The 13,074-nt window shown below is 52.2% G+C and overlaps 1 protein-coding gene and 1 non-coding gene across 2 annotated transcripts; both read left to right on the top strand.

Annotated features, from left to right (window-relative positions):
- The first annotated feature begins 4,417 nt into the window (after positions 1-4,417).
- Positions 4,418-6,956, top strand: RPL13 (ribosomal protein L13). The gene is made up of 6 exons (XM_055412921.2): positions 4,418-4,456; positions 4,632-4,752; positions 4,853-4,994; positions 5,195-5,368; positions 6,191-6,247; positions 6,773-6,956. Exons 2-6 carry the CDS (start codon positions 4,649-4,651, stop codon positions 6,929-6,931), a joined length of 636 nt encoding a protein of 211 aa, XP_055268896.1. The 5' UTR covers positions 4,418-4,456; positions 4,632-4,648; the 3' UTR covers positions 6,932-6,956.
- LOC129547374 (small nucleolar RNA MBII-202) lies at positions 5,056-5,134 on the top strand. The gene has a single exon (XR_008684051.1). It is a non-coding gene; the product is annotated as a small nucleolar RNA MBII-202 (small nucleolar RNA).
- Positions 6,957-13,074: the final 6,118 nt, after the last annotated feature.

Genomic DNA, 13,074 nt, shown 5'->3' with positions numbered 1-13,074 from the left:
GACAAGTAAAGAATATTGGAAGAATTAAAGAGTTCTCACATCATAATGCAAGTTGTTTTCCAATCTGATATATGCTGAAATAAACACTTTTTTTGTTACACTTTTTGTTTTTAAAATTTTTTGTTGAAGTCCATCGTATTAATGCCAGATGTACAAGACAGTGGTTCATATTTGTATGTACTGGGAGATGATCGCAATTAACATTTGTCACCATACACAGTCAGAGAAGATTTTCTTGCGGTGACTGCTTTCAGGATCCACTCTCTCAGCAACTTTCATATGACGTCTGTGTTACAGCGATACACTACCAGGTGGCCACTGGCGTGCAGCGTCCTCAGGACAGCAAACGCCCAGCCTCTATCAGGTTTACATACTGGCGCCAATGGACGTGAGAGCTGGACCATAAAGAAAGCTGAGCACCAAAGAACTGATGCTTCTGAACTGTGGTGTTGGAGAAGACTCTTGAGAGTCCCTTGGATAGCAAGGAGATCCAACCAGTCCATCCTAAAGGAAATCAACACTAAATATTCATTGGAAGGACTGATGCTGAAGCTGAAGCTCCAGTACTTTGGCCACCTGATATGAAGAGCTGACTCATTGGAAAGACCCTGATGCTGGGAAAGATTGAAGGCAGGAGGAGAAGGGGACGACAGAAGATAAGATGGTTGGATGGCATCACCGACTGGATGGACAGGAGTTTGAGTAAGCTCTGGGAGTTGGTGATGGACAGGGAAGCCTGGGGTGCTGCAGTCCATGGAGTGGAGTCGAACACGACTGAGCAACTGAACTGACTGGAGAGTTGAGAGGCCGGATGGTTGAGTTCTGTGGTGAAGCACGAACATCAACCTGTCCCTACTGACTTATTAGGCTCCTGCTTTTCCTAATTCAACCAATGGTTCATACTGAGGACACTGTTAGTGTGCTAGTTTCTGCAAAGTGCTACAGGAACATGACTTTGTGTGCCAAAAGAATAAAAACACATTGCTGCTATGAGATTAATGCTTTAAATTAATTATCATTATTACTGGGCTTCCTAGATGGTGCTAGTGGTAAAGAATATGCCTGCCAATTCGGGAGACGTGGGTTTGATTCCTGGGTTGGGAAGATCCCCTGGAGGAGGATAGAGCAACTCATTCCAGTATTCTTGGCTAGAGAATCCCATGGACAGGGGAGCCTGGTGGACTACAGTCCACAAGGTCACAGAGTCAGACACTGAGCAACTTGGCGCGCACACATCGTTATTTTGGCTGCACTGCACAGCTTGTGGGATCTTAATTCCCCGACTAGGGACTGAACCCAGCCAGGCCCTCGACAGTGAAAGCACAGAATCCTAATCACTGGATCCCCAGGGAATTCCTTGAGATTAACTTTTAAAATCAAGACTGTGGGACCTTCCTGGTGATTAGGAACCCACCTGCCAATGCAAGGGACACAGGTTTGATCCCTGATCCAGGACGACACCACATGCCAAAGAGCAGCTACACGCATGTGCCACAACTACCGAGCCTGTGCTCAAGCCCAGGAGCCGCAACTACTGAGCCTGCACACCCTAGAGTCTGTGCTCCACAAGGGAAGCCACTGCAAGGTGAAGCCTGTGCACTTCAATGAAGAGCAGTCCCTGCTCACTTCATCTAGAGAAAGCCTGCATGCAGCAACTAAGACCCAGTGCAGCCAAAAATAAATAAAAAACTTTTTAAAAAATCAAGACTGTGTGTCAAAGGGCTCCAGGAGGTAGTGTGGACTGTCTTTGAGGTCGACCTTGAAGCACCAGCTGGAGGGGGCCAGTCAGGTGAAGGTGTGGGGCAAGCAGACCCCTCTGCGAGTAACTGGAGCACAATTACAAGGAAATTCTGGGAAGCCATGTGTACCCCACCCCTCCAGGTGCTCCTCCAGAAACCTTGTGCCCAGTGAGCACTGAGTCCAGGGCCACTGGCCAGTCCTTTCAGTGGCCCTTGCGGGCCCCAGACTGGGACAAAACCCCTTGGCAGAGTTGTGCTGTGGAGTTCTGTGCCAAGCGGGGAGGGGCTTGTCCTGTAGCTGAAGACTTTAACAACCTTGAGCAAACAAGTGTTTGCATCAGAAGGACTCTTGCTCACTTCTTCAGTCTTCCCAAATGGGAAGCTCAGCAAGCTCTCAGCAGTCACGTGGGAGCCTCAGGACTTGCTTTTCTGCATGTTCCCTAAGGACACAAGTGTGAACTATTCAGGTGTCGAAAAAATGTGTTGAGTTGCTGGGCTGTGTGCAGCAGACTGAAGTCCTCAAGCTACAACTTCACCTTCTCACCATTACCTGCAGACTTCAAATCTTCCCCCGGTACCCCAGCAGCACCCTGACTATGAGCAGACGAGCTGCACGAGCCTGTGGGTCTGTCCAGAAGGAGAAGAGGATGGGGACTGTGTTCTCAATGAGAAGGATCCATGGCAGGATCACTGAAAAGTGTCTCAAAGACACGGGGTACTGCCTGAAGCTCCAGAGGTTAAGAATCCACCTGCCAACACAGGGGACACTGCTTTGATCCCTGGGCACCTAGAGTTGGCGCGCTGCGACTAGAGAAAGCCTTCGTGCAGTCACAAAGACCTAGTACAGTCAAAAATAAAGTAAAATAATAAATAAATCTTTAGTTTAAAAAAAAAAAGATATGGAAGGTGAGGGTTAACACTGGATTTTGTCTGAAGAAATAAACCCCAGGCCAACGTAAGCATTTCTTCAGCAAACATCTCCTACACAAACCCTCTGCTGCCAGAATGGAGTGTGGGTTCAGATTCAATGGACAAAGTAATTTGTGAGGTGGATAATCCCTTGCTCTCTCCCTTCCTTCTCTCCTGCACTGCCTTCCCCACCCTGGGTCCTACCCTGTCACCTGGAAACAAAGTGGTGTGACCTTGACTTACCAAGAGCTGGGCACTGAGCTTTGTTCTGAGGCCTTAAAAGGCTCCCAGCAGCTTCTCCCATTTCACACCAATCACATGCCCAAAGTTTCAAATCTAGTACAAAGATTCTACTAGCATATTAGCCAACTCCACAGACACTTTCCTCTGGATCGCTGACCTTCCAGTTTAGCTGTCTGTGTCTGTGAAAGGCTAGAGATTTTCAACATGACCCTATCTTCAGAGATAAGCACCACTTCCAAATTTACTGAGAAGAGCTTTCTTGCATTTGCTGTCAGCAAAGCAAGGCTGGTACTACCCTTGCTTCATAGCTGCTGCTGTTGTTCAGTTGCTCAGTTACCAACTCTTTGCCACCCCATGGACTGCAGCACACCAGGCTTCCCTGTCTTTCACTATCTCCTGGAGTTTGCTCAAACTCATGTCTACTGAATCGGTGATGCCATCCAGCCATCTGATCCTCTGTTGCCCCCTTCTCCTCCTGCCCTCAATATTTCACTGCATCAGGGTCTTCTCCAATGAGTCAGCTTTTCACATCAGGTGGTCAAAGTATTGACGCTTCAGCTTCAGCATCAGTCTTTCCAATGAATATTCAGGGTTGATTTGCTTCAGAACTGAGCACACACCTACTAGGTGTCAGGGCTCCAACCTTCCCCACAGCCTTGGCACTTCCCCACACGCCTCCTCTGCCCTTAACATGTTCAGTCTACCTTACCGTAAACTTGTAATTCCTCACTGAGCCCCAACCTGATTTTTCTAGTACCCAAGGGTGTCTCGAGAGCACAAAGATATCAGCATCAATATCAGCTACCTGTTTACTCAGTGCAGGATACAGGCCTCCGAATTTCTCATTTGGGGTCATGAAATTCTTAAAACGGTGATCAGGTTTCGCGAGAGGAATCTTGGCGATTGGCGTGAGGGTAGGAAAGGATGGCGGTTGCTGGGCGAAAAGGCTTACAGATGGCAGATGTGTTGGCGTCGTCCCAGGCTGACCCGGGAACAGGAGACGCAAGGGTCCAGGGGGCGGACGCTTGCCTGGCTACTTGGTGTTTTTACGACGCTCATCTGAGTGGAAGGCAGTGTGCACAGCGGAGCGCCAGCCACCCGCGGCCGGCCACGGTTCCTAGTTCCACACTCTGCGGGCTACTCGCCATCAGCGGCCAGACCACAGACCTCTGCGCGCCCAGGCTGCGGGCAACACGCTCCGGGCGCCCTGGAAGCCCGCTCCTAAGGGCGCGCTCCGCCCACAAGGAGGGTGAGCGGGCTCCACGCGGCGTCCGGCATTACAGCTTGGGACGCGGAGGGCGAAGCCTCCAGTGGCGCACTAGCAGGCCAGAGATGCACCAGACCCAGACAACCGCCGTTCCCGCAACATGAAACACAAGAACACCGGCAACGCGGCGCCATATCTGCCCGCGCGGCGAGAGCTACCGGGAAGGCACGGACGTCACTCTGTGGCCCTGGCTCTGATTGGTCACAACGCTCTGATGATTCTGATTGGCCGGGCTCACTACCATCCCAGGGTGCTCTGGGGCACTTCCTTCTTTCCCGGCCGTGAGCCCTCAGAGGAGGTAAGTATACATGAGCTTGGTGCCATCGCTCTTATCCGATCTCATCTGGTTCCATCCGCCGTCCCTCGGGTCCACCTCTCGCCAGCGGTGTCGGGCCTTGGCCCGTGCTCTGTGTGCGCGCCGACGGGACTCTGCGCCCGGACCTAACTCGCTCCCCGTCTTACCCGCTCCCAAGGCCTTTCGGCCGCAGCCATGGCGCCCAGCCGGAATGGCATGATCCTGAAGCCCCACTTCCACAAGGACTGGCAGCGGCGCGTGGCCACGTGGTTCAACCAGCCGGCTCGCAAGATCCGTAGGTGAGCGACCGGGAGCGAGCGCGCCCCGTCCTGTCCTCAGCGCGCCCGGCCCGCCGCGGGAGGGCGGACAATGACCCGCGCTCGGCCTCTCTCTGCGCAGACGCAAGGCCCGGCAGGCCAAGGCGCGCCGCATTGCCCCGCGCCCCGCGTCCGGTCCTCTCCGGCCGGTGGTGAGATGCCCGACGGTCAGGTACCATACGAAGGTTCGCGCCGGCAGGGGCTTCAGCCTGGAGGAGCTTAGGGTGAGTGTCGCCAGCCCGTGTCCTGAGACCCACTGGTTGTTCCTCGTGGCACACAGCCAAGTGATGACATTCTCCGGAATCGCTGCACTGCCATGATGAAAGTGCATTTGAACCCTTTTCCATCTGACGGCTGGGTCCTCCTGGTGTAGGGGGTGGAGGCCAGGGAGTTTTCGGCGCTTTAGCTGTTTCTGTCGGGGCAGGTGGCCGGCATCCATAAGAAGGTGGCCCGGACCATTGGGATCTCGGTGGACCCGAGGCGGCGAAACAAGTGCACGGAGTCCCTGCAGGCCAACGTACAGCGGCTCAAGGAGTACCGCTCCAAGCTTATCCTGTTCCCCAGGAAGCCCTCGGCCCCCAAGAAGGGAGACAGCTCTGTGAGTACCCGGCTCCCACAGCGCCCAGCGGGGTGAGGGTGTGGAGGTCTCACTGTGGGTCTAACTGGGCTGCAAGGACAAAGTACCTGTCTGCAGCTTCCTATCTAAAGCAGAGTTGCTATGCAGAGTAGTAGAGAGAAGATACATGATGTGGGAGAAAGCCTCTGAGGAGCCTCAAACTAATTGCCTGAAATGAAATGCCAGGATTCACTGAGGGCAGGACTTGGAGCCAGCTTTGTTAAAATTGAAAGTGTATTGCGTGTTAGTAATCTTTGTACTGCAAGGAGATCCAACCAGTCCATTCTAAAGGAGATCAATCCTGGGTGTTCATTGGAAGGACTGATGCTAAAGCTGAAACTGCAATACTTTGACCACCTCATGCGATGAGTTGACTCACTGGAAAAGACTGATGCTGGGAAAGGTTGGGGGCGGGAGGAGAAGGGGACGACAGAGAATGAGATGGCTGGATGGCATCACCGACTCTGTGGACATGAGTTTGAGTGAACTCCGGGAGTTGGTGATGGATAGGGAGACCTGGCGTGCTGTGATTCACGGGTTCGCGGAGAGTCGGACACGACTGAGTGACTGAACTGAACTGAACTGAACTGAATCTTTGAATGAGATCAGCAGTGCCCATCTACATGGGTTGCTGGCAGTCATTCTCCCTGCATCCCTGGTTCACGTGTGGGTGACTCTCATCTGATCCTGCTTGCCTTTACTCAATTGGGCAGGAATCCACAGGCACTCAGCCAGGGGTGACAAGTTTGGGGGTTCTTGGGAGATGTGCTAAACTCACCTGACTCACTTCTCATTGACAAACAGGCTGAAGAGCTCAAACTGGCCACTCAGCTGACTGGACCTGTTATGCCTATACGGAATGTAAGTGGGCGTTTGGGAGAATGATGGATCTGGGGTTAGGTTGGAGGGATTCTCTGTGGCAGCCAGGGCCCATGTTGAGATTTACTGGTTTGTGAAAGACCTTCCTTCTGCCCTGAGGAGAGTCAGCTGCATCCAAACAGACGGGCTCCTTGAGGAAAGCTTAGTCGCCCTCACTTGTTACCCTCTATGTAGGGTCCTTTCCATTCCTTGATGTTTGGGAAGCTCAGGCCGGAAGCAGCTCTCCATGCATGTTCGGTAATCCTATAGCCTGACCAGCAATTGACAAGGCCCTTGAGGCTCCTGATAGTGGGAGGTGGGGTGGGCCTGAACCCCTACACCCACCTTGTATCCAAGCCCCACCCACCCTTCACATGAATTGGGCACTAGCTTCTGAGTTTGGGCTTACTCTCAACCAAGGAGGTACTGTCCTAATCTCTTGGTGGCCTCCAGTTAGCTTTACTCTGGTGGGCAGATTTCCCTCCAAGGCCTCTCAGTTTGCTGACAGTTTGCTGGGCTCCCTTCTAGGTCTATAAGAAGGAGAAAGCCAGAGTCATCACAGAGGAGGAGAAGAACTTTAAGGCATTTGCCAGTCTCCGCATGGCCCGCGCCAATGCCCGGCTCTTTGGCATCCGGGCAAAAAGGGCCAAGGAAGCTGCAGAACAGGATGTTGAAAAGAAAAAATAAAGTGCTGTTGGCAACTTATGGTAAACCTGCAGTGTCCATGTGACCTTTGTTGTGTAAGGAACCAGGGCCTGGGGGGAGCTTCCTCGAAGGGGACCTGAGGTGTGTCTGACCTTTGTCACAACAGAGCTGTGAGGGAAGCAGCTTTGGTACCTGGGAGGCTTGTGCTTAGTGAGTGTTTTTTGTCTGGACCCTCCAGTCGAGGAGGTGCTGTGTGTTCCTGTTACTGATTATTAAAATACTATTTTCACATTTAAAGCTGACAGTTTATAAGGCGCTGATTTAACGTGTACATTCAGTGTATTGAAAATTCACAACCCGTCAAGGGTCAGCTGGTGTGGAGCCCTGGGGATTGAAGCCTCATGATCCATCCATGAAAGAGGGCTCATGGGGCACTGCCTCTGGATGGCCCAAGCCACTGGTTCCATTTGCTTTGTGTTGGGATCCTGGTGAGAAGTTGGGAAGCTCCCCCAGGTCAGGTGACTGCCTTCCTGTTGGAGGCCTGGCTACAGTGCTCACAGAGTGGAGGGCACAGAGGCCTCCAGGTGTTCAGGGCCAGGGCTGCTATGGTTAGTGTCCACTTGGGCAGAACTGTGGGTTTCAGGAACGGATAACCATAGTGGGTGCACTGGTGACATCGCCCGTGCCTATAAGGGGTGCGCCGGTGATTATAGATTGTAGGAGGCTAGCATTGGTGTGGTGGTTATAAAGTTTAGTTTACTTTGTTTTTCCCCTGATTATTTTAAGTTACAGGCTAATTTAAAAGATTTGCAATTTATCCTAATTTCTAGTTGACTCAAATTGTTTTCAGGGAAACTATAGTCATTTTAGATTATTTAGGCTTTTTTGTGTGTGTGTGTGTGTACCCCTTTAAGTTGTTCGTTGCTCAGTCATGTCCAACTCGTTGTGACCCCCATGGGCTGTAGCCCGCCAGGCTCCTCTGTCCATGGGATTCTCCAGGCAAGGATACTGGGATGGGTAGCCATTCCCTTCTCCAGGGGATTTTCCTGGTCTAGGGTCTCGTTCTTTGTAGGCAGACTGTTTACTGCCTGAGCCACTAGGGATGTTCAAGCCAAAGAGGCAGACTAAGGGACACCTATGCAAACGAGCTGGCGGTCCTTTAATTAGGTCTTACATAGGTAGGTAGTTGTACTTGCTATTTTTCTTGTGTGCTTTCAGGGTGTTACAGAGGAAAAATTAGGTCTTTTGTTTCATAGAAGATCCAGATGTGAGGAGAATCAGTGAGAAGCTATAACCTCCCTTCTCCAATCTCCACCTCAATCCACAGTGGTTCGTGCCCAGTTCTAGGAATTTACCAGTGTCAATATTCTTTTTTGCTGCCTCAGCAGCTTAGAACTAGACCAGAGGACAAGGAGTGAGCTGACTAACACAGGGCCAGCCTGGCATTGACCATCCTGGAGACCGTAGAAGGTGATGACAAGCAGGTGCTGGGTGGAGAAGTTAGAAAGTGATAATGCAGGGCTCAGGATGGAGAACAGGCACTCAGGTGTTGAGCTCGCACTGTGTCCCAGGAACACAGCAGTAACCAAAATAGTCTTAGCTCCATAAAGTCTTAACGCAAAACTTTGTAGTGTTTTCTTTCTGAAAGTCCTTTGGCTGGCTCTTCAGTGTGTGGGCACATGTCAGCCTTGGGTTGCAGTGGTGACTGGCTACAGTCACCAAGCTGCAGGAGGGCTGGTGAAGGCCCTGCTGCAGACCGTTAAGCGGGGGCTGGCCTTCCAGATTCTTTGGGCCCACCGTCCTGGGAAAGGCTCAGGGCTTTCTTGGGTGTCGCCTATGGGGCAGTGGGAAGCTGTGTTAGACCTTGGTCCTGCCACCCTCCAGCTCTGGTGCCTCAGCTGGGCTCCCCTCCTTTTTAAGTCCCAGTTGCAAGTGTATGAAACTCAGTGTATGGTTAGTTATTGCCTCTTTGAAAGTTTCACCAGGAAGGATGGTGCTTTCTGGGGAGGAGGAGGCAAAACTGGGTCACTGTTGAAAGGGACTGAGGGCAGAGGGGCTGTGAGCACCATCCAGGCGGCTTCACCAAGAATATCTTCAAAGCCTTCATGTGAGTCAGGTACAAAACCAGGTCTTCATAACCTGGAGGTGCCCACCTTGTGGACACTGCTGCTGCCTGTCTCCCTGGCCCATGCTGCCCATATCGTTGTACGGACTGGAAGCACAAGGGTGTCCCCTTCCTGACGTAGCCACTGGTTCATGTGTCTGGCCTGTCCCTTAAGTGTGGGCTGGACCCGGCAGCTTGCTTCTTAACAGGAGAAGTAGCACGCTGAGATAGGGTTAAAAGGTGCAGAGATCTCACTCACCCAGTGAAGCAGGTCACCATCCCAGAAGCAGCAGTGTCAGTATTAGGTGCCCAGGGTAAGGCCTTCACAGAGGGACTCCTGGTCAGGGAAACCGAGAAGCAGGGCAGCTTGTCCTGGACAGTGTCGTGTTCCAGCTGGTCCTGCGCAGGTTCAAAGGGGCTGCAGGACTGAGCTAATGGCGGAGGGGCTCAGATGGCCCAGCCAACCGCAGGCACTCCATGCCCTGTGGTCCTCCGTGCCCTGGAGAGAGATGGGCCTGGAGGGTCAAGGGAGGTGAGAGAACTGGGGTCTGGGTAGGGAGTGAGGTCTGGGTAGAGTCCCACTGCTGTGTGACCTCAAAGGCCATCCCCCTCTCTCAGCCTTGGCAGTGACAGTGTTCACACCAGCTGTTTGCAGAGTGGGCAGCAGACCCCTGGGGGGGAGGGGTGGTGGCTGGGGGCTGATTGTGGGAAGGTACCAAAATGACAGCCATGTCTTTGGAGGAGGCTTGAGAAAATAATGGGGGGGTTCCCCCCTCACCTGGTCCCCCCAGTGCTGCCTCTGGTGGAATGCCTGCGTCTCAGCACACTCAACTGTGACTGCGTGTATGCTTGTGTCTCACTGTATCTATCTCCATTTGATGTGAGCATGTGTGTGGTTGGTGGGTGGGTGAGTGGGACAAAACATGTTTGCCATGTGTGATAATGTGCACATGTGTGTACTTATGTGTGGTATGCTCTGCTCTTCTTGGACATCCGCTCTCTGGGCTCACCTGTCTCATTTTTAAAAGTGAAAGACTTCCCTGTGTCCAGTGGCTAAGACTCCATGCTCCCAATGCAAGGGGCTTGGGGTCCATCCCTGGTTAGGGAACTCTGCCACATGCTGAAACTACAGATACCATGTGCCACAGTTAAGACTTGGTGCAGCCATTAATAAGTAAGAGAAATGCTGTAGAGTCAAAGCAATGGTTTTTCCAGTAGTCATGTATGGATGTGGGAGTTGGACCATAAAGAGGGCTGAGTGCCAAAGAATTGATGCTTTTGAACAGTGGTGCTGGAGAAGACTTGAGAGTCCCTTGGACTGCAAGGAGATCCAACCAGTCAATCCTAAAGGAAATCAATCCTGAATATTAATTGGAAGGACTGATGCTGAAGCTCCAGTACTTTGGCCACCTAATGCAAAGAGCTGACCCTGACGCTGGGAAAGCTTGAAGGCAGGAGAAGGGGAACAACAGAGGACAAGATGGTTGGATGGCATCACCAAGACAATGGACATGAGTGAGCAAGCTCCGGGAGACAGCGAAGGACAGGGAAGCCTGGCGTGCTCCGGTCCGTGAGGTGGTAAAGAGTCGGACACGACTGAGCAACTGAACAAGAGAGATGCCAAATCCTGTAGGAAAACAGTCCAGTTCTGACAGCAGGGGTTCTGAGATAAAGTGACCTTTCTAGGTTAGTCAAAGAAACACCCAACCCATGGGTGTAAGCTTGTGAAAGCCTTGTTAGCCCTACCACCTCCTATTCTTCCAACTTCAACAGTTCCAGCGTGCCTTTCAGAACCTCTGGAAGAAGCCCGCTGGCCCCTGGGGAAGACAAAGTGGAGGGTGTGGTGATGGCCTTGCCTGAGCAGTGCGTCACTTGGACAACAGCCTGGACATAGCTCTGCTTCCCTCCCGAGGGGCTAAGCTTTCTGGCACTTTCTCAAAGCAATCCATCTGATGCCAAGGGGGTGAATTCCCGGAAGCTCAGAGCCAGTGCTGGGGGTGGAGCATGTTCAGCCAGGCTTCAGAGGGTGAGTAGGAGCTGGCCAGTGGTGGGGAGCCAGTGCAAGCAGGGCTCTGTGGCTTGAGAAACAAGTTGTCTAAAACAAGGATGCTTTATTGTTGCTTCAAAAATTGGTGATGTGGAAGCATTTAAATAGAGATTGTTATTGTTCAATTGCCAAGTCGTGTCTACATCTTTGCCACCCCATGGACTGGAGCATGCCAGGCTTCCCAGTCCTTCACTATCTCCTGGAGTTTGTGCAAACTCATGTCCATTGACTTGGTGATGCCACCCAACCATCTAGTCCTCTGTCGCCCCCTTCTGCTGCCCTCAATCTTTCCTAGCATCAGAGTCTTTTCCAATGAGTCAGCTCTTTGCACCAGGTGGCCAAAGTATTGGAGCTTCAGCTTCAGCATGGGGTTAGTTAAATACATAAGGAAGGGTCGCTTCTACCCCGCTGGCCCCCTCAGATGCCCCCTCTGAGCACCCAGGGTGGGTGGGTATGGAGATGCACATGGCAGACCGTTTCCTAAAGGACCAGATGGTGAGCATTTCAGGCTTTCCAGGCCACAGAGTATCCCTCTGCTCTTGCAGGGCGAAGTTGGCTTCAGACCATCCGTGAACACACAGGATGGCCATGCTCCAGTAAAACTCCAGTTGCAACTCTGGCTTCTAGACTTGCCTCAGGGGTTGCAGTGCCCCAGACCCCTGCTGTTGGCCTCAGCTTATCGAGGTAGAGTGTCCCTTCAGGCTGCCGGAACAGAAACACCATAGACTGGGGACCGGGGGCGGGCAGAGGGCGTGGGGCAGGGGGCTTATAAACACCAGATACTGAGTTCTCACAGCTCTGGAGGCTGACTCCAAGATCGATCAAGGTGCCAGCAGATTTGGTGTCTGGTTCACACATGGCAGAGGGGTGAGGGAGTGCTCTAGGTTTCCGGTTATAAAGGCAGTGGGGCTCCACCCTCGTGACCTAAGCACCTCCCAAGACCCACCTCCTAATGCCACCACATCGGGGTTCAGGATTTCAATACAAGTTTTGGGGCAACACAGTCAATGGCATGAAAGATGGCGATACGATGTAAAGAAAAGCAGTTACTAAAAACTGCACACAGGAACATTTATTGAGCACCTACTGTGTGCCGGGCAAAGTGCTAGGCCCAGGAACTCAGCTGTCAGGGCAGAGAGTCCCCATGCCTACGGTCTGAGGAGCCACATGCAGGAAGGGCCCTAAGGGTGAGAAGCAGCTTGTAAAAACTAATACAAACAGATTTGCGTGGAAAAAAAAGCTGGAGGGATAAACATCAAAGTGTTAACAGTGTTTCTGCCTGGGTGCTAGAATTTCCTTTTTCTTTAATTGCTTATCTACATGTTTTAACTTTTCAACAAGGAACATGTGTTATTATTTCCTGCACAGCAGTAACAGCAGACTATATGAAGGTGGGGATCTCACTTCCTGCGTCTGGCAGCCTGAGCTCTCGCCCCCCCACTTTCCGGGCCCTCCCCTGTCCCTGAGGCCTTTGTGGGCTGCTGGGTGAGGAGGGGCAGGTGAATCCTGCAGCCCAGCAGCCTCTCTTGGGCTCTGGAGAATCTCTCCATTTGTGCTGCATGGAGCTGCCCTGCCGGCCTCCTCCCCAGGTCAGCTCCGGAGCTGAGCCCAGGGTCACCCCGCAAGGCAGGGAGGGGCCTGTTGCTGTGAGGCTCGGCAGAGACCCCAGTTGTTTAGTGCTAAGTCATTTCGACTCTTTTGTAACCTTATGGACTGTAGCCCACCAGACTCTTCTGTCCATAGGATTTTCCAGGCAAGAATACTGGAGTGGGTTGCCATTTCCTTCTCCAGGGGATATTCCCAACTCAGGGACTGAACCCGTGTCTCCTGCTTGGCAACTGGATTCTTTACCATTGAGCCACCAGGGAAGCAGAGACCCAAGTGGGTCCATTAAAATCTCTGGACCTCAGAGACTTGAATCCCCAAACTCTGAATTCTCTTTTCTCTCTCCTCTGGGGGTGGAAATACGAAGTTACTGTGGTGCTGTGTGTGATGGTTAAGAGTTGAACTGTGGCTGGGTGTAAGCTCTATTCT

Source organism: Moschus berezovskii, chromosome 22 (assembly GCF_049115385.1).
Source record: "Moschus berezovskii isolate FMDL1 chromosome 22, NW_MosBer_1.0, whole genome shotgun sequence".
In the NCBI taxonomy this organism is placed as follows: Eukaryota; Metazoa; Chordata; class Mammalia; order Artiodactyla; family Moschidae; genus Moschus; species Moschus berezovskii.
The sequence above is the reverse complement of the archived record's forward strand: the minus strand, read 5'-3'. Positions and strand labels throughout refer to the sequence as shown.